The 20,829-nt window shown below is 34.0% G+C and overlaps 1 protein-coding gene across 1 annotated transcript in view; it reads right to left on the reverse strand.

The window, feature by feature from the left end:
* Nucleotides 1–11,003: 11,003 nt before the first annotated feature.
* Nucleotides 11,004–20,829, reverse strand: part of USP45 (ubiquitin specific peptidase 45) — a 60,539-nt gene continuing 50,713 nt past the window's right edge. The window contains exons 15-17 of the mRNA XM_090280564.1: nucleotides 15,045–15,131; nucleotides 11,808–11,961; nucleotides 11,004–11,212 (exon numbers count right to left, since the gene is read on the reverse strand). Of these exons, the coding sequence (XP_090136690.1) occupies nucleotides 11,082–11,212; nucleotides 11,808–11,961; nucleotides 15,045–15,131 (372 nt within the window). The 3' untranslated portion in view covers nucleotides 11,004–11,081. The remainder of the gene's footprint in view (nucleotides 11,213–11,807; nucleotides 11,962–15,044; nucleotides 15,132–20,829) is intronic.

A 20,829-nucleotide genomic window follows, 5' to 3' on the forward strand; every position in this document is an offset into this window, starting at 1 on the left:
GCTTAAGTGTCCTGTACAGAGCGCCCTAAATTTTTTTACTTTACGCGGTCCTCCTTTAAGGGGAAGTATGTTCTTCACTAGAAACACTTAAGCTTCGGAAAAGGGGACTGAGTTTTGTGACTCTAATTTCAAACTACGGAGAAACCAAAGGGTCAAAATGAACAACTGTCAGCTTGCTCGTGCGCCTGGAGAGGCATTTCAGGTAGGCCACAGTCTGGTGCGATTTCTGGCGTGCTCCAGGCTCCGGCTTCAGTGAGCGTTGCCAAGGTCTCCGCCTCCGGCTGCGCCTCAGGGAAATGCAACATTAGCGAAGTGGCCAGTCTAAATGGTAGCGATGGCGGGGACCTTAGATGACCCCGCAGCGGTCACTCTGTTAACCTCAAAACATCGCGCCCCCTTCCGGGGACATTTGCTCAGCTGAACCTTACCCAGCAAGTCCCGATATTTCATTCTTTTCCTATTGACTTTTAAAGGAAAAGTGGTAAGGAAGTCCAGTTTCCATCTCTCAACTACAAAATGGCCTCCTGAAAGAACTTATGCAATGCACTTCTTTGAACAGAATACTTTACTTCATGGGGTTTTAATATGAAACAGTTTTGCAGTATAAAAAGTATCGATTTCCAGGCTACAATCTACAAGTTACAAAGTGCCTTGCTAGGGAGTAACATTAAACTTTTGTATCACTGAAGAAAATGCATCAAGTATCTAAATTGTTTCATTGGGAATGGTACAAAAGAAATAGCAAATCACAGTAAACAGTTATATGTCTATATTGGGTTTGCCAAAAATCCATTTAGTATTTTCTGTAAAATGAAAACCTCATCTTTCGTTTTCAGCAATAACTATTGATTTGGATATTTTTAGTATGTCAGCTATCTCCTGCGTGGTATAATCGTTGTTCTTAATGTCTCGACTTGATCTCTATGAACTTCAACTAGACTGACTGTGGAGCATTGTCCAATGAGAAATCTCCAGCATGACACTTCACAAACCACCTTTGACATCTTTGATCTGTCACAGCACCTTCTCCATATACTGCACAATTTTTTTTTTTTTTTTTTTTCATTTCAATTGCATCTTTGCCTTTCCCGAAATAATAAAGCATAACATGCTGGAAAATGTTGCTTTTCTTCCATCTTCAACATTAAAATGGCTACACAAAAATTCACCAATTCTGATACTTTTTAAAAAATGCACACTGATATGACAGCTGTTACAATACAATCTAACAAAATTGCTTTGAATGACGTTAAAGACAACTAAGTGCTACTAGAGCCATCTTATGTAAAAAACAAACAAACTTTTTGGCCAACCCAATAGAAGGTAAATATGATGTAAGAATATAGATGCTATTTGCATAAAATTCAATCTTCCTTAATAAAACTGGATCAGTTTTAGAAGAAAGTCCTCAATAGTTAAAGATCTGTTGACCAAATCCAAGTGGCCCTCCAAATAAAACTCCATCTTGGTAGAAACATTCACTAATTACACCTGGAAACACAGTGTTGTGAGTGCATGAAGATATTACTGAAGGAAAAGGAAATTCCATTCCTTTGACCCTTTCCCTAATTTCCACATAACACACACATACACAAAACTACACATAGTATAACATGCTTTTTAAAACCACTTTATTGATCTCTAATTCTGCTCTGTGGTTTTCTTCATTTTCCAAATTTTCTGCATAGGCCCTGATTTTCAAGTTTATTTTTCTGAGAAACATCCTAATCCGAGAAATGTTCTTTCTCTGTAAAACCTGGTTGGTTGCTCTAGTGAAACTTTCATATGTTCTTGCCTCCTATAATCATCCTGCAATTGTTTGCTTCTTTCTCTAGTAAAGTTGAAGCATTTTTTGATAAAGCTTTTTCATCTCTGCTTTTCAACTGGCCAGCATACAGCATAGCACAAAAAATTTATTTGTTAAATAATTGAATTAATATTTGAACAATGACCCCAATATGGGTCAATAATTTTGGAAACCCATTGCTAAATTTTGTTCCTTGTGCCAGTTCCATGAGACACTCTCAGCAATCACTGTTTTCCAGACCAGGAAATGAATTTTACAGTATCGTTTCCCTTTCCCTCATCACTATCACCTAGGGGTTCCCCATGTTATGACTGAAGGAGACATCAGGCACATACATGTATTTCAACACCAAAATTTCTCAGAATGTTTTAATGTTCAAGTGTCTGAGCAGCTGCCATATATATGATCTGCTGCCATCTGGTCACTGTGTACCTTGACCAGAATGCTCAGCAGCCTCATTTTGCCAGTCTAGCAATTAGCAGACTTTGTAAATTAAATTTCTTAACTTCCCCAGTTTGCAGAGTATTGAAGTAGAAAAGTCAAGGATTGGGGGAGTATGTTCAAGTTAGTACTTTGCATTATGGAAACAAGTTATCTTCAAGGTAAAAAGGAAAAAAGTTAAATGAGATGTTGAAGATACAGAATTAGGAAATATTCCTGCTTCTCTAAAATTAAATCTTTATAATATTATTAAATTTCATATCGCATCCATTTTAAAATTTAAGAATAAAAATTATTTAAAGTTGTGCTACAGGTTGTTATACCGGTATTCCCTGGATAACATGGTACTTCTATAACACAGTTTCGCTCTAACATAGAGAATTGGGGAAAACTCCTGAATACCACAAAATTAGGGTTATCCCCGTACAATATTGAACGTGATAAAAGCTTTTAAGAGCAAAAGATAATTCATTTAAAGTTTTCATTTGAGTGAATACATTGTGTCAGTTTAGTCTAAAAAGCATAAAGAAAGGCCTGGTCTTAGCCAAACAGTTAAAGTCATATTTCTTAAATGAAATTCCTTGCACTGAAAGGAGCAGAAAGTTTAAGAAAGAACTTCAAAAGTGCTTAGCACCGTATAACGAAATTTGTAAAGATCTCTCGGCTAAAAGCAATCAATCTAAAATGACAGGTTTTTTCCAAAAAGAAGAGCATAGAAATCAAGATAATGCTGAAGAAAGTTCAGAGCATGAAGATATCTTGTCAAAAAGAAAACGCATTTGGTTAATGGAGCTTAGTAGTTATGATGAAGAAAACATTATTAATTCATATTAATATGTAATACTTTTGATGAAAATTGCTTTAACAAAGATATTTCTCTTAAATTATAAAATGTAATAGTATGTTTTTTAATTTTTGGAACCTAACCCCCCCTTTTTGTACTATTTCTTTGTTTTGTATAACATGGATTCACGTTACATGGCATTTGTTAGGAACCTAACAACCATGTTATATGGGGGTTACCTGTACATGCAATAACATATTAGCCAGCCTTAAAAAAAAGTGAAATTCTAATACATGGTATGACATGGATGAACCTTGAAAAGATTATGCTAAGTGAAACAAGACAGACACAAAAGGACACATTGTAAAATTGCACTTACATGAGGTATCTAGGATAGGCAAATTCAGAGACAGGAAGTAGAATAACAGTTGCTGGAGGTTGAAGGAAAAGAGGATTGGGGAGTTATTTAATGGGTACAGAGTTTCTGTATGGGATTAGGAGAGGGTTCTAGAAAAGAATGGTGATGTTTATACAACATTATGAATGTACATAATGCCACTGAATTGTACATCTACGAGGGTTAAAATAGTAAATTTTATATATTTTTACCACAATAAAAATACAACAGAGGAGAAAAGTAATTAAAGCTAATATGCTACAAGCAAATTATTATAAATTACAACTCTTTTAATTCTTAAGTACTATTATTACTTAAGCATCTCCTAGATAGTAGTATCTGGCATAAGGAAGTATGAGGAGAATATAAAATAATAGTTACTTCAGTTACTTAAAAATGAACCAAACTGGGCTTTATATAGGTAATAGCCATTTAGACCAGATTGGAGAAAGTAAGATAAACCTACTCTGTTCACTGACAGGCATATTCTTACCTAAAATCTTGTGGGATTCAAACTACTGTTCTGTTTCTATACTTAATTCATTTGTATGATGTCATAGACATTATTAGTGTTCACCAATATCTGATGTTCCACAGATGTAGCACACAGAAGACAGCATCTTTCTAACTTAAAGTTAGGGAGGACTTTGTGAATTAGTTCTGGCCAATTAGCTGTGGGTTAAGTGATGACTGTCATTTCTGGACCTGATGCACTGTCACATCAACCAAGAAGGCTACATGTTTCAGATAATGTAGCTAAGGTTGGTGTATTCCCTGTCATCCTGGATCACTGAGTTACCCCATGGGAAACAGTGGCCAGAAAGAGCCCCAAATCAGCAAAAAGCTGCAATGATCACAGAATAAGCTGCCAAGATTCTGAAGTCGTTTGTTAACACAGCATAAGTCTAGCCTATCCCGACAAGTACAGATATTGGTCATGGGAGATGGGTGTTGCTCAAAGAACCAAAAATATGTGGCATTAGCTTAGAGGTTTGTTGTATACACAGAAAGCTAATAGAAGCTAGAAACATGGCACTTCACATTATACAGTGGTAAAACATTTGATGTAACTCTAACCCACAATAATCTGGGAGGCAGAAAATGTACCTAGTGAGTTTCGAACAAGGGAAAAAACTTGAAAAATAAGACAGTGTGTGTTGGGTGCTATTGGATGCCATTTGGCAAGGTCATTATAAGAATGGAGCTCAGAAAGGAATGGTTAATTTGTAAAACCTGAAACAAGGAAGCAGAGATAACCAGAAATTCTGAGCCTCACATGGTTGTATTTTCAACTCTCAGGAAGGGAAACTTGAGAAAGCCCCTAAGTGACAAAGAATCATTAAAACTCAGCCTTGCAGCAGAGATCATAACTAAGAATATGAACTTCATATTTATTTTAGAAAAGTTTTCAATGGATTATTTTTTCTCCTCACTTGGGGGGAAAAAAAATGCCTGGGGATGAAATTGTGGTTAAGTGGATGGCTCTCCCATCATAGACAGAATATACCTGTCAGAAAGTCAGGAGAGGAATGGAGGTAGGAAATCAGAGAAATATAGCCAACCCAAGAACTACTTATCTTAAAATGGTATGGTTATTGGCATGTAAATCTCACTGGGAGCAGATAAAATGCCTACTTTAGAGTTGTACCGGAAAAGAAACTGTAAATCTTGGCTAAAAGCACTAGTGATTGTTCTGAAATTAAACAAACAAACAATCAAACAAACTCGAGTCCCAATTATCTAGGAAACCAGACTGAAAAAAAAACTGTGCAATTCCCAAGGATGGCATATTCCTCAATTGCCATTCAGATGCAGTCAAGGAAGACAATAAAAATAAGATCCTTTTAGAAGGTGGTGAGAATGTTGGAGAAGTGAATTCTTAGTTAACAGAAAAAAAGGTCTAACCACAAACATTCCCACGCCCAAGGTAAGAGACCCTGATAATATTTCTGTTCTTCCCCTTCTGTATTGTTGTTAAGGTTTTACCATTGCACCACTGTACAGTAAGGATGTGGAAATATCCTTATGGATCCTAGGTCTCCAGCCCTGTGGAAGCAACATCCAGACCAGATGTAGCACTTAAGAACTGAAACTGCCTGGATGGAACTTTGTGGTTGTATTGCTTGAAGAGGAGTCACTATATTCCAAGTGTAGAAAGAAGAATGAGCAAGTGCTTTTTTTAAAGTGTGTGTGGGTGTTTGTTTTTTTAAATTTATTGATTTGAGAGAGAGAGGAACATTGATTTTTTGTTTGTTTCACTCATTTATGCATTCATTTGTTGCTTCTTTGCATGTGCCCTGATCAGTAATCAAACCTGCAACTTTGGCATATTGGGTCGACTCTCCAACCAACTGACCTGCCCAGTGAGTACTTAGTGACTAGGGGGTGGATTATGAGAGACTTCTGGTGCACTCACACATGCATTCTTTTTTTTTTCTGAACCCATGGGAGACCTACTCTTTCCTACCCATCTTACCCATCCCTACTTGTAAGTAGGCAGGGACATGTGACTACTTCTGGCCAATGGGTTGTGAGTGCCCCATCCAATATGAAGAATTTAATTGCTGGTGCAAGACATTTTAAAGCTCACTTTCCCTGCCATAGTGGAGATGCCTGGTATTGGAAAGATAGAATCACAAGACAATCAGCCTAGATTACAGTCATCAGTTGGAAAATATTTAGTTGTCTTTACAGATTGCCAAGACTCACAGTGGACTCTGGGTAAGAAAGAAATAAAGTTTTGTTGTTTTAAGCCACTGGGATGTGGAGTTATTTGTTACTGAGGCATAATCAGCCTTATCTACATACAAATGGGAATGCAAACATTCTGGATATTCCTGCTTGAGTCCAACTTTAAAAATATATGGAAATGGTCTTCAGGGGATTCATGAACCTCTGAAATTGTGTATAAAAATCTGGTGCATATATTTTTCATTCCCAACTTTATACTGCCACTAGCAGACGAGGGCCTGAAAATTAAAACCTCCTCTTCCCTCAACACTCATAGCTTCCCTTTGGGACAAGTAGGACCTTAATTCCCATATGGTTCTGTGGATAAGTTGCTTGACTTTTCTTCATGTCATTTGCCATTTGATTTATTTTTCCTTAATCTTAAAAAAAATTTTTTTAAATTAATTTTTAGAGAGAGGGGAAGGGAGGGAGAGAGTGACAGAGGGAGAGAAACACTGATCAGCTGCCTCTCCTACGTGTCCCAGCTGGAGACTAAATCCAGTACCTAGGCATGTGCCCTGACTGGGAATCAGATTCATGAGCTTTTGGTTTATGGGGCAATGCTCCAACTTTCTGAGCCATACTGGTCAGGGCTCCTTACTCTTTGAATGCTTATTTCCTCACTTCTTGGAGAGAGTTCTGTTTCCTGCATTCAGTGATGTACCACCAATGCCTACCACACAGCAGGTATTCAATAAATACTTATTATTGAACACATTGAAGATAGGCTATAACTTTCACCATAATCTCAAAGAGCTACATGATCCAAAAAATGTTAAACGCAAATAAACAAAATATTACCTAATGAATTATCCTGACTAAATAACTCAAGTACTTTGAGAAACATAGAAAAGGATGAAGACTTACCCATGGTAGAGATTGAATCTGCATAAAAGTGGCTCATTGTAAGATATTTTATTCTGAAAGTGTATTTCTAAAATATGAAGGATATTTTGAATATAGCTAAGTAAGTAAATACAATGTTGATAGATAAAATAGTCTGTCAATGATATGCACTGCAAAAACTCCAGGACCAATCTTAAAACAAAGTAAATGAGAATTTAATATTTATTATGCATTTTTATACAGGAATATCAAAATAATTCTCAATAAGTTACATAGCTATTTTCTAAAACCACTGCAAAAAAATAAAGATACAACAGTAGGAATGATATATTATCCAATGTTACTCAAAATTAAAAATACAATTATCTTTTAAACAAATTTGAATTGATGAATTTTACATCAACCATAACATTTTAAATATCTAAAAATAGTCTTTATTTATGTATTATATAATATATAAATGCTCAATTTTATTGCACATAACATTTGGTTTAGGCTTATTTATCAGGTAACATGCAGATAAATAAATTAAGAACAAATTTAAGTAGACAGAATGTTATATACTACAAAAATTAGATGAAGGTGATACATTTCACAGCTTAATCTTCAGTAAGTCTTATTGATGAGTTATTGTATAAAATCACTGAGTAAAATCACATGCGAGCTAAGAGCTATTAAATATTATATTGCAAAATAGCTCTGTTGGCACATATAAATGAGAAAACAGGTATCAAATAACTGCTCTTCAAGCTGACATCAAACTAACACTCTCCTTGGCCACCCATAAAGGTGGTCTTCACATCAGGTTTAAAAACATTAAACGACAAAATTGTAAATAGAGACATATACTTGGTTATGTCAAAAATATTCTCATAATTGACACAATCAAAATTTTATCATCTTAAATATGAAAAAACTAGGGGAAACTGGGATTAGACACATCTTCTAAACCAGTATTGAAATAAAGCTAGTGAAACTTCTCTTACTTTTTAAATTCATTTGGCCAAACACTATGGTTGGTGTTTTTGAAGATCTGTAAACATTCTCACTTATTTGTTCTGTTTCCTGAGGTCATCTGGAAACTATTGTTATTATAGTAGCTTCACAAATTTGTACCCCTGCAAATGTGCTTTGGAAATATTCAAAATAAAAACCAAAATTTAAATGCAGACCCATGTGTAACTTAACATACTTTCTCCATTTACAAAGCTATCATTAGAAAATTCTTAGGTTTCAAGATAAAAATTATTCCATTATCAACAAACCTGGAAAAGCATTCATAAAGCCTATGCCACAAAAAAAAAAAAAAAAAAAAAAAAAGGAAAAGAAAAAGAAGGAGAAGAAGAAGAAAAAAGAGATTTTAGAATTAGCTCATTTAACTTTATGGAAATGAAAATAAAAGTATTTTATTTGTGTGTTACTTATGGGATAATGTCTAAAACTTATATAAACCTTTCCATTTTAAAACATGTTAAAATAGTGTCAGCATAGTGCCTGACCAACAGCAGATATACATAATGAATAAATGTGAAGTTACAATATAAAAACAACTGCAGTACTTCAGTACCGATGTAATATTCTGAAGCTACAATGTATCGATGAAAAAGCAGAGTCACTGGTACTCAGAATAAAGTTTTAAGTATCTCCTATTTAACAAACACAGCAGTGATGCACTTCCTGGCACCCAATCAATAAAATGAGGAACTAGGCACTTTCCTTGATTCTGGCCCTCACCTATCACTTAAGGTCTCTGACCTTAGCGGTGTAAGGTTTAAGACAAAAGGCAACAGAAAAGAATGCTCTTGTTTGTTTCCCTCCCTTCTTTCTTTCTCTCTCCCGTCCTCCTTCCCTCTCTTTTCTTTTTTCTATCAATGATACAAGAAGCAAGTGACCACCATCCAATGAAAAGTGCATGCCTCTTAATATATCTTTTCTAGGAGAAAAAAATGAGGTGACAATATTTACATTTGGGTGAGTGAATGGTAATTGTCATTACCAAGATGGCAGACTTGAATACAGAGATTTAACAACTAGTATTTCTAAAAAAAAAAAAATCACTCCTTTGGTACTGAAACCTTCAATGTTAATGGATTACAATTAAACAGAAATACTAATTTAACACTGTTTAAATTACATTTTATAGGCAAACAACCTGAGTTTGCAGATTAACCTATAATATAAAGATATATTTCTACATCATTTCACTGTTAAAAATAAAGGAAAACACTACTAATGAAATTGCAAAAGCTTAAAAATAGAATTTATGCCCTGATACTTTTAAGCTGTTCATTTTGTATATTATTATCATCTTTAACAATAATCACAATTCCATTCATCCATATATCAAAAGGTAGCTCTAGTAACCTTGGTAATTTATATATAAACCAAGTCTTGGTTAAATACTTCCACAATTATCTCCAACCACAATTCATATCCTTCCTTCCCAAGGGAATTAACTAGGACTAAGCATGTATCCAGCATCTGCCTGTATGTAGTATCATTCATTGGTACTAATGATTATGATGCTTTGATTGAATAGTGACACCAAAGTAGTGATTATTTTTACAATTTAAGTGCAAGTAATAGTAATATTTTTTTGCCAAGTTTTGACAGCTTAATAATTTGTATTCTAGGAGAAAAACCATAATAACTTTAATTCTTTAAACAGAAAATCACAAATGTCAACTTCATGCCCCATTAAAATAAAAGCTAAACTCACTTGAACTTATTAATGATGCTTGTTGAATACAAAGTGATTGCAAAGCCCTAAAACCATGATTACTATTTACTGATCTACAGCACTAAAAATATATTATACTTCCCTGTTAAATATAATAAGAATGTAAGTGTCTATCATTTACAAACTTAATTTGGTAATTTATATTTCAAAGTTATCCTATGGTCTTATATGGATTAACAACTTCTAGTTATCAATTCTGTGTGTTAAAATTATCTATAATTGTAGTTTGACCTAGGCTAATTACTTGCAAATTATCCTCAACCCCACCATGAATAGGTTACAAATAATATGTTGATAAAATATTTCAATTTTTTCTAGTTCTCCAAACCTCAAAGCAATAAGCTAATCAATATGTTATTTGCAAAGCTAATCAATATGTTATTTGCAAATCCATATTACTGAAGGTATATCGATACTTTTTAAATGGCTGAATCATACAAAATAAAACAAGGTCACCATGCCAATTATGTAAGTATATGTGATAGCAATGTTTCCCACACAGCAGCATACATATACCACTGGATAGTCCTGAGATGATTTTAAGTGAAGTGCTACATGAATGAACAATTTTTCTTTGGTAGTTACATATTTATTTTAAGGTTTATTATAAAAAATACAACTAGCATATAAAATGTGAGTATGCTCAAAACAGGGATACAGTTAAAAAAAAGTATAGCTAAGAAATAAGGTTAAGCCCTGACTGGTGTGGCTCAGTGGTTGAGCACCAACCTGTGAACCAAAGGGTCACTGGTTCGATTCCCAGTCAGGGCACATGCCCCCACCTGGGGACACTCAAGAAGTAACCACACAAAGATGTTTCTCTCCCTCTCTTTCTCCCCCCCCTTCCCCCCTCTCTATAAATAAATAAAATCTTTAAAAAAAAGAATTTTAAAAAAAGCTTAAGAAGTTTAAGTAAATAATGGCATGGGAGATACATATATATCAGAAAGGTGGTATGTGACTCACATTTGGGTAGCACTGTTTAAGGAAGGATCGGATTTAGCCAGCATCATTTCTGAATGCTTATAAAAATAATCCACATAATAAAGGAGTTTCCTCTACTACTGTAAATTCTAGTTTTGTTTCAGGACGAACATTTTTTAAAACATGTGTTTACATTTATCTTAAAAAATATAAATTTAAAAGCATTGACTAAGTTTAATTTACTTTAAGAGGATCCACCAAAATGGTAAAAATGTTCAGGAGCAATTGAGAGACATGCTATTGCTACAGAAAGAGAATAGACTACAAAGGCACATTGCTTATTATGGTTATCATTGCAGCATATAAATAAAAGTGATCTAAATAATCCTTATCTTTAATAATTAACAAATAATTAAAATATTCTTTCATAAAAAAGAAGATATGCTTGTGCACTAAGTGCTCTTGATTCTGGAACCATCTGCACATAAGTGTCACTAACATGGACCCACTGGCCTGCTGATTCACTATTCGGTTCTTTCAAACCTAGCAAAACAAAACAGAAGTATCACTTTACAGTAAGCATGTTCTTACTCTACATTATAAGCAATGACATATTCATCACAAACCATATTTATCTAATGCTAGATCTTATTGCATAAGTCTGTTTCTTCTAAAAAGAACTAACGCTTCCAAAGCATTGTTATTACTATCATTTTACTTTCAAAATCTAGTGAAATATTAGGTAGCCATGTAAATATGCATTGTTTGAGAAAAATCATTTTCACTAAAAGAGAACAAAAAATCAAAGTTAGTTGGTTGATCCATAAGCAAAGTCAGCAAATTTTCAACTTCAACTCTATTCTGAGGACCTGATATGTCTTCAAAAACTTTTGGCACTGTTAAGTAAAATGTCACTGCACTGCCATACATGATGATGCAATACCCTGAAAAATTGTATCACTTCAGATCACTTATATTTAAGATTGTTTAAGATTATTTAGTACTCTTACATATATTTCTCACTTAACATTAACAAAGTGAATTCACCTGAGTTATTCATGAAATAGCTTACCTCTCCTAGAAAAGGAAGAATAAATTCATTTGCTTTTAAGAACAAAATAAACTCAATATAACATACCAGGTACACTTTTCTTTCCAGTGATATGTTCCAATAATTTCTTGGAGGGTGTTCTCACTTTCACATACGCGGTGTAGTGACCTCCTCTCATTGAGCCACTATGTTCCACTATGCCATACAGACCATAGAGAACTTGCTCTCCCACAGTTACATTCTTTAGACAAAAAAGTTATATATACTGAAATATTATTGTAAGGAAAATTAAGTCAAATGTACATCCTACTTACTTAAGAGATTAACATATTAAAAATACAGAGATAATTTTCCATACATATAGACTGGCAAATGCTTGACAACATCCTTTGTTGGATGTGCTGTGGGGAAAAGGTATTCACATACACTACAGCTCGGAATGCAAAGTGGTACAACCCTATGCTGGAATATTTAATGTTATCAAGCTAAATTACCTATGTATTACTCTTGTATTTATCAATACTATTTCTAGGATTCTATCTCATAGGTACATAAGCAAAGTGTAAAAAGGCATGCACCACACTACTAATTGCACAAGTGTTTGTATTAACAAAAAACTGGAGTAGGCCCATATGTCCATAAACTGAAGAATGGTTGAATAAACTATTATCTGTCCATACAACAGAGTATTACACTGCTTGAAAAATAGAGTGCAGACTATCTCTAAATACTGCTTTGAAATAATCTTCAGGATATAATGGTAAGAAAAAGGTAGAAAAAAGGACACATATTGTAAGCTATGATTATTTAAGAGAGAGATCCATATATACATACCTACCTGCTTATATATTTTAAAAAACTAGTAGAAAAATAAACCATAATTTTTACGCAATGTTTATCTATAAGAGGAGGAAGAAACAGGTGGAACCGACATGGAGAAAAATGACATTTATTTGAATTAAACTTGCTTTGTTCCAATACTATGATACATTTGACTTTGGACCTTTGTAAATATTTTATATAATTATTAAACAAAGTTTGAAAAAGTTAAATTTAAAAAACATTCCCTAAAAATCAAAATTAAAAAATTAATGAAGAATATATCCAGTTGGTGGCATGATCATTTCTAGAAGAACCACCAGGGTCATGTCAAAAAACCTGGAACCCAACTTAACTGGCTTTCAGTAGCCAGTAATATAGATACATTAGACAAACATATTCAACACAAATAAAAAGGAAAGTGTAGTAAATTGAAACATATCTAATGTGTTTAAATCCATGAATTCATAATCATAAATTAATTGGTCACAGTTTGAGGGTGCTAGTGAATTATTCATTATTCTGCAAACTAATTTAAAAGGGGGTAGGGAAAGAATCAAGCATTTACCCTCTCTTTTCTATTAGGACTATACCATAAGATAACTAAAGAGATGAAAGGAATATCTCTTTATACAGAAATATTCTAGCTAATAAATGAGGAAAGAATGACAGAATTAAAATATCACAATTCTGTAATTCTTAATGAACTCATGAATCTAACATTGCAACATCAGTTGCTATCATAAAAAGATAACTGCATTCTGTGCCACCTGATTAAACACTCCCTATGAAATAGCTTTGCCAGAAAAAATTTTAAAAATAAATTAAGGAACATCAAACCTGAATCTGTTCAAGCCTCTCCAGATCCAACTATCCAGCTACCTATTTGTGGTATATAAAGAGGACAGAGGAACAATCATCAAAATCTAAATTATGGGAAACCGCCAGAAAGATGGCCCAGTTTCTTCAACAAATAATTTGCAAGAAGGGAATTCAAGGGGAGAGAGAAAGGAGAGGGTAACTGTATGTTAAAAGAGACTAAAAGACATTATCCAATTATAATGTGCAATCCTCACTTGGATATGAATTCATTTAAGATTTTTTATTTATGATATAATTAGAAATACATACACTAAATGATATGAAGAAATTGTTCATTTGCTTTAGTGTGAGAGCGGTATAGTGGTTATGTTAAAATGTAAGGAATGATTCTTATCTTTTAGAAATACATAGTGTGATATTATGAATAAAATGATGCTTTAGCCCTGGCCAGGTGGCTCAGTTGGTTGGAGCATCATCCCTGTACACCAAAAGGTTACGGGTTTGATTCCCGATCAGGGCACATACCTAAGTTGCACATTCGATCCCCAGTCAGGGTTTGTACAAGAAGGCAACTGATTGATGTTTCTCTCTCATATTGATGTTTCCCCCTTCCTCTCTCTAAAATCAATAAACATATTCTCAGTTGAGGACTAAAATAATACTAACAACAACAACAACAACAACATAGCAGGAGAAGCATGTGGATGGGGCAGGACTGGCCATGTATCTAAGGTTCTAGGGCTAGGTGACGGGTGCTAGAGGTTCATCGTACTGTTCTGTCTACTTTTGTGTATGTTGGAAATTATTCATAAAAGGTACCTTTAAATGTTTTCATAAATTTAATACAGAGCTTGTTAAATTTCATTTTATTTAATACATTATCAAATTCTATGAATACTGACTTAATAATTGACAGATAGTGCTGGCATTCCACACATGAACTAGAGTCACTGAAAAATTGTATTTAAGACATTTTATTTTGATTGATCAATGTATTAAAAATATTAAGTCTAATAAGCATTCTCTTACATACCGCAAAACCTAGACTGCTAACAAGTAATCATGAACAGGAACACGACAATGTGTTACCCTGTAACTGTTTGGTTCCCTAAAGGAAGCCAACGTCAACTATTTCACCTACACAGTTCTTACATATAAGTACAAGCAATTATAAACCAGTCTGCTTTCTACACCTATTTTTAAAGTTTTAGTAATGTTTAAATATTATGCTCAGCTGACAAGTACACTATTCTCAATAGTGCAGCTGAAATAGAATAAAAACCAATGTACTAGTGTATTGATTTTCAAAAGATAAAGAACTCCACAAATGCTAAAACTACTGCCATGGAAGCCTATCATTCACAAGGACCAGAAGAAGACACAAAATCTGCTTACTTTTCTCAGCAGCTGTCTGCTTCTAGTAGCAATCACAAGCAGCTTTAATCTTCATGACCACTAGGGCTTGTGCTTTATGCATCTTTTTTGACTTTCCCTTAATCTATGTCCCAAAAGTCATATTCACTATGTTAAACGTTCCACATTTTAGTGATTTACCTTCACTAACTATAAAATTCCCTTTCAGAGCTTTTTTTTTTAAAGAGAAGCATGGTACAACAAATAATCATAGGATACTATAAGCGTATCTTTCGCAAGTCAATTAAGTATTTTAATAATATACTGTACCTTACAGGCAGCAGAACAGAATGGTGCTAAATCAAGCATAAGTGGAAAATCTACATGTCTGTTCACCTTGCGAAGGCTCAGCCCAGCCTAAAAAAGACCAAAAAATGTTTAATGCAACAAACTCAATCTAAATCCTTATTTGTTAATTAAAACTAAGAGAAGGAATTACAGAAGTCAGTTTTTTTCATGGATATAAAAACATGATTAATGAATAGTCCAAAATTGATATATAATTAGGTTTTTAATCATTTTTTTGTTTGTTTACACGTGCATTTTTACCACAAACAATATGGGAATAATTATTTTCACTGTGGCTTTTCAACACTTAGGGAAAAATAAATTTGATGTAATAAAAGCTAAGCTATTGATACTTATGCTGTCATAAAAAGATACTCAGTTGAAGAGTCAGGAGCCTGGCGGCCTAGGCCTGACTTAATGACTGGTTAACACCTAATGCCTCCAGACAACCTCATCTAGATAAAGGAAGAAAATGGACATAAATGGATTAGATTAGATCCTTTTCAGTTCTAAAATTCAGTGATATTCATTTATTAAAACAAAAAGCCAGAATTTTAATATTCAAGTCATTTATCAATAAAAGTAAATGTTATATATTATATAAATCAAAATGAACCTTGCTCTGACTGGTATGGCTCACTGGGTTGGGCATCGTCCCACAAACTGAAAGGTGACTGGTTCAATTCCCAGTCAGGGCACATGCCTAGGTGGTGGTCTAGGTCCCCAGTGGTCTAGGGTGTGCAAAAGGCAACCAATTGATGTTTCTTTGCAGATCAATGTTTCTCTCTTTCTCTTTCTCCCTCCCTTTCTATCTCTAAAAATAAATAAAGTCATTTTTTAAAAAGGAACTTTCACATTCTTATATAAGCTCTACTTCTTTCTCTATTTTTAATGTACAAGGGCAGAACTTGAAAAATGTATACTTTACATTATATAAATGATAGTTAAAAACTAGCTGATAGACCACCAAAGGCATAGGATTGGAAACCCACAAATAGAAACTCTGCTGGAATCAGAAGATACTTAAATCTGAATTATTTGAGTAGACAACAACTAATAGATGTAACTTTTCATGCAAGGCTTTCACAACTTACTTCAAGGACATAATTTTACTGTGGATCTGTTGCCTTTTTCTTACCTTTCTTTAAAGGAAAAAAAAAGAGCTTATTTTAACCAAGATATACCCATTTACTTATTCGTTTCTTCAAGTGATATTTAGAGGGCTTCCTAACATGATATCTGACATGAAATCATGAGGTCACACCTTGGGAGTAATTATTTATCTGTATTCAATTTGTCTACCTTAATTTTTCTTATTAAGTGGCCTCTTTAAGCATCCAATACCAGCACTGTCTGATACCCTTTCAGGCTAATATTAGTGTCCTCCTCAGGCAGTACTTTGTGGTTCAGAAACTACCCCATAATAGGAGAGACTTTGCAAAGGGCTTTAATATAAGACAAGTTTCTTTTTTCTCTTTTAAAAATAGTTTTTGTTAAGTATATATTTTTATTATTATTTTTATTTGCATCCAAGGACATGCTTATTGATTTTAGAGAGAGGGGGTAAGAGGGAGAGAGTGAGAAAGAAATATTCATGTGAGAGAAACACTGATTGGTTCTCTTTTGTATGCCCCCTGACTGGGGACTGAACCTGTAATCTAGGCATATGTCTTGACCAAAAATCAAACCTGCAACCTTTTGGTTTGCAAGATGACACCAATCAACTGAGCCACACAGTCCAGGGCTCTCTTTTTCTTTTTAAAATCATTATTTTTTACTTATAGGGGACAGACAATATTATATTAGTTCGAGGTATATAATAGTGATTCAGTATTTATATACTTTACAAAGTGATCACTCTAATAAGTCTAGTAACCACTTTGAATCTCTTTTTCTAGGAGATGACTTTTGGAAAGTATCTTGCCTTCTATTTGGGCATATGCAGTCTCTGGCCTTTTTTTTTTTTTTTTTTCCCCTTTTAGCTGAGTATCGTAAGTATTTTCCCCAAGTCCTTAAAATATAAATAGGATGTCCTGCATACTAGACAGTTGCACTAGGTCTCACAGTTGGCATGATCTATAATGACAGAGATATAAATTTGTGTGCATATCTCTATTTCCTTGTAATATGTTCTTAGAAATAGAATTACTTAGTCAAAAGCAATACTTTTATTCAAAAATTGTTTTATTCAAAACATTAGTTAATTTTTCTTGAAATACATTATTAAATTACTTTCTAGGTGTTAACCAACCTACACTCCCACTGATGAACATGAGAGTGCCTATATCTCACTTCATTCTTATCAACACAACCATATATGTGCCAATCTGAACAAGTTAAAAAAAGAATCTGTCATTTTATTTTACATTTGTTTTGCTTGAAAGGATGAACCTTTTTCTTCATACTTCCTTGGAATTTTTACTTCTTCTATGAACTGTCAATTCATGTTCTTCACCATTTTTCTATTAGGGTCTTGATGTTTTTTTATTGATCTTTAAGAGTTATTTACATATTTACAATGTTAATCACTTGATATATTTATGACAAAGATCTTTATCCTGTTGTGAATGATTCATCCACAGCTCTGAAGTTACTATGGAGAAACAGACTTTCAGAGACAGTAAAAGACTAGAAGTAGAGACATTGCTTATAGTCTGCTCCCTATAATTCCCCATCTGTGGGAATGAGAACGTGACTTTGCTGACATTACGTTTAGCCTGAGAGCAAGAAGGGACAAAGATGATTTCCCTTGTAAGGGCATGTATTCTTTCTGTGAGTTATTCCTAAAAAGAGATACAATTACCAAATATAAAATAACTGTGGTACATCCTGCAATTAGTTTCTCAGATCTGGCATGACCCTATCTTGTTCACACAGAGTCACTGCAGATACACACCTTCAACTAGGCATTCTGATCTAGTGAGACATGATACATCAGCTCTCCACAGCCATTTCATTTCTGTTAAGTTTCTATAACCTCACCTATAAAAAATTAAGAACTTAACCTAATCTTTCTTTGGATTGAGACGAAAAGTGTAGAGAAACATCTCTTCCTATCCATCTGTGGCTCACCTGAAATGTTGCGGATATACTGGGTTGGCCAAAAAGCCCATTTAGTTTTTATCCATAAAATAAAAGACACGTTTTTCATTTTCACCAATAACTACTGATTTGTATATTTTGAGTATGTCAGCTATCTCCCACATGGTATAACACTGATTGTTCTCACTAATGTCTCAATTTGATTGCCATCAACTTCAACTAGTCTACCTGACTGTGGAGCATCATCCAGTGAGAAATTTCCAGTACAAAACTTCACAAACCACCTTTGACATGTTTGATCAGTCACAGCACCTTCTCCATACACTGCACAAATCTTTTTTCGTGTTTTAGTTGTGTTTTTACCTTTCTTGAAATAACAAAGCATAATATGCTGAAAATGTTGTGTATTTTCTTCTCTCTTCAATATCAAAATGGCTACACAAAAATTCACCAATTCTGATACGCTTTTTTAAAATGCATGCTGATATGATGGATGTCACAATACAATCTAGTAAAATTGTTTCGAATGAAGTTAAAGACAACTAACCGCTACTAGAGCTATCTTAGGAAAAAAACCAAACGAACTTTTTAGCCAACCCAATATATAATCAAAGCTTTCAATCTTTTCTCCTGGTATTTTTTTTAGGAGTTTTATACTTAGAAAATCTCCCATACAGAGGTCAGGTTGATATCCATGTTAGTTTTTTCTAGTTTTTGTTTTTTTTTTTTAAGATTTTATTTATTAAACTGTCATTGTCATTGAGTAGGTTAAGATCTCTCCTATCACCTTAGCAGGAGAGAGTTTGAAAGGGATTTTTAAAATGGGAGACACAGGAGGCTGCTACAATATTGGAATTCCAGTTCATTTCAGCCAGTGTTTTATTGTGGAGCATGGGGTGTTCTCAAGGGATCTGTGTGAACTGAAGTAGTTCTAAGAAAATTCATGGAGAAATGGGAAGTTGTGGTGGCCTCCAGGAGCATAGGTCCTCAGGAAATACATGTCAGTTGAAGGAGCACTTGAAGAGGAAGGCATGTCACACCATATGAAGAAGTGTGAACAAAAAGAAAGGTACAGAAGTGGAAAGGGGACATCTTTAGTGGGTAGTGAGGAGACTACTATAGTATGAAAAATATCTGTTGTGAGTTTGGGGTAATTTTGGAATTGTAAATTGGGACTATGCTAAAGAGGGTTTTGAATGTTATAGGAAATTTGGATGTGATCTTTTAGATTCTGGTGAACCACTGAAGTCTTTTTTCATTTTTGTTTTTGTTTTTTTTAATGAAAAAAGTTATGATCTAGTATTTAAGGTTTTCCTATGAATGTGGTTTACCAGATTTACACACTGTAGCCATATAATGGGCTTTTATTATGACACATTTTCATGTATTCAGGAACTCCCATAAATTACTTTTATATTAATTATCTTAGATTAGCAACTAGTACCACCATCTTCTACTGCTCTCCTCAATGTAGAGAGGGAGGCAGGAGAGAAGAATGTCTAACACAAATAGATATTCAAACTCTTAATGTGGGCAATGACTTGGGTTGAATAAATGGAAAAGGGTGCAGAGTATAGTTCTCACCTTTATTGTTAAAAGGGAATATTATCAATAATTATTATAGTTTGTATAATCAGATTGCAGAGTGCAAATGGCTTCATTTTATAAATTGTTTTATTGACTCAAATAAATGTACAATAACCTTTGAAAATGTATATGCTAGGTATACTTTCTCAGTACATTAAAATATTTTAAATTAAAAAAAAAGATTTTATTTATTTATTTTTAGAGGGGAAGTGAGGGGGAAAGAGAAGGAGAGAAACATCAATGTGTGGTTGCCTCTCACACGCCCTCAACCGGGGACCTGGCCCACAACCCAGGCATGTGCCTTGACTGGGAATCGAACCAGTGACTCTTTGGTTCACAGGATGGCACTCAAGCCACTGAGCCATACCAGCTGGGGCTTTTTTCTAGTCTTTCAATAATTTGTTTCACACAATTAAAAAAAAGTTTATCAAAAGATAGTATTGGTGTATGGTACAGAGGATAGCTATAAACTTTCGTTTCCTCCAACTGTTATTTTTCTTCCCCAAGTCCTTTATTGAATAACTGATTTCAGATGACTTCATTATCATTGCACAAAAGCTTTAAATTATACTTTATGTTTTACTTGACAATTCTGACCATACTGTTTTACTTACTAGTTTAATTTTAAAACAGGTATTTTTAAAAATCCCTACTTTTAGTGTCTTTACGTATTCATTCTTCCAGAGAAATGTTAAAATCATTTTATCAAATGCAAAAACAAGGTGAGATAAGGCATGGAATTAAAAATATAAAAAACTGGATAAAAACCTGATACATTAAAAATATTTAGGTTCCCTCCCACTGCAGAGTCCCGTAGAGGAGGAGCCTGCCTTGCAGCCCTTTTGCACTCAGGCCTAGTCACCCATGCCCAGCACTCACTGCCCTCACACGGGGATAATGAGAGCTCAGAGAGCTACGTGCACTTTGCTATTTCCTAACTTCTAAGGGTTCCTTTATTTTTTTTTAAGGGCTCTTAAGAATTCTTATTTTTCACTGGCACACACTAACAAATACACAACACTTGGGTTTCTACCACCCAAATCTTCAAACATTGCAAATTAAACAATTTTAATTAGGGAAGTCTTGCAAACTATTATGGTTGAAAAGTAGTAAATTCCATATGGCAAATTTTTAAATT

Source organism: Furipterus horrens, unplaced genomic scaffold, assembly GCF_987537825.1.
Source record: "Furipterus horrens unplaced genomic scaffold, mFurHor1.1.pri manual_scaffold_6, whole genome shotgun sequence".
In the NCBI taxonomy this organism is placed as follows: Eukaryota; Metazoa; Chordata; class Mammalia; order Chiroptera; family Furipteridae; genus Furipterus; species Furipterus horrens.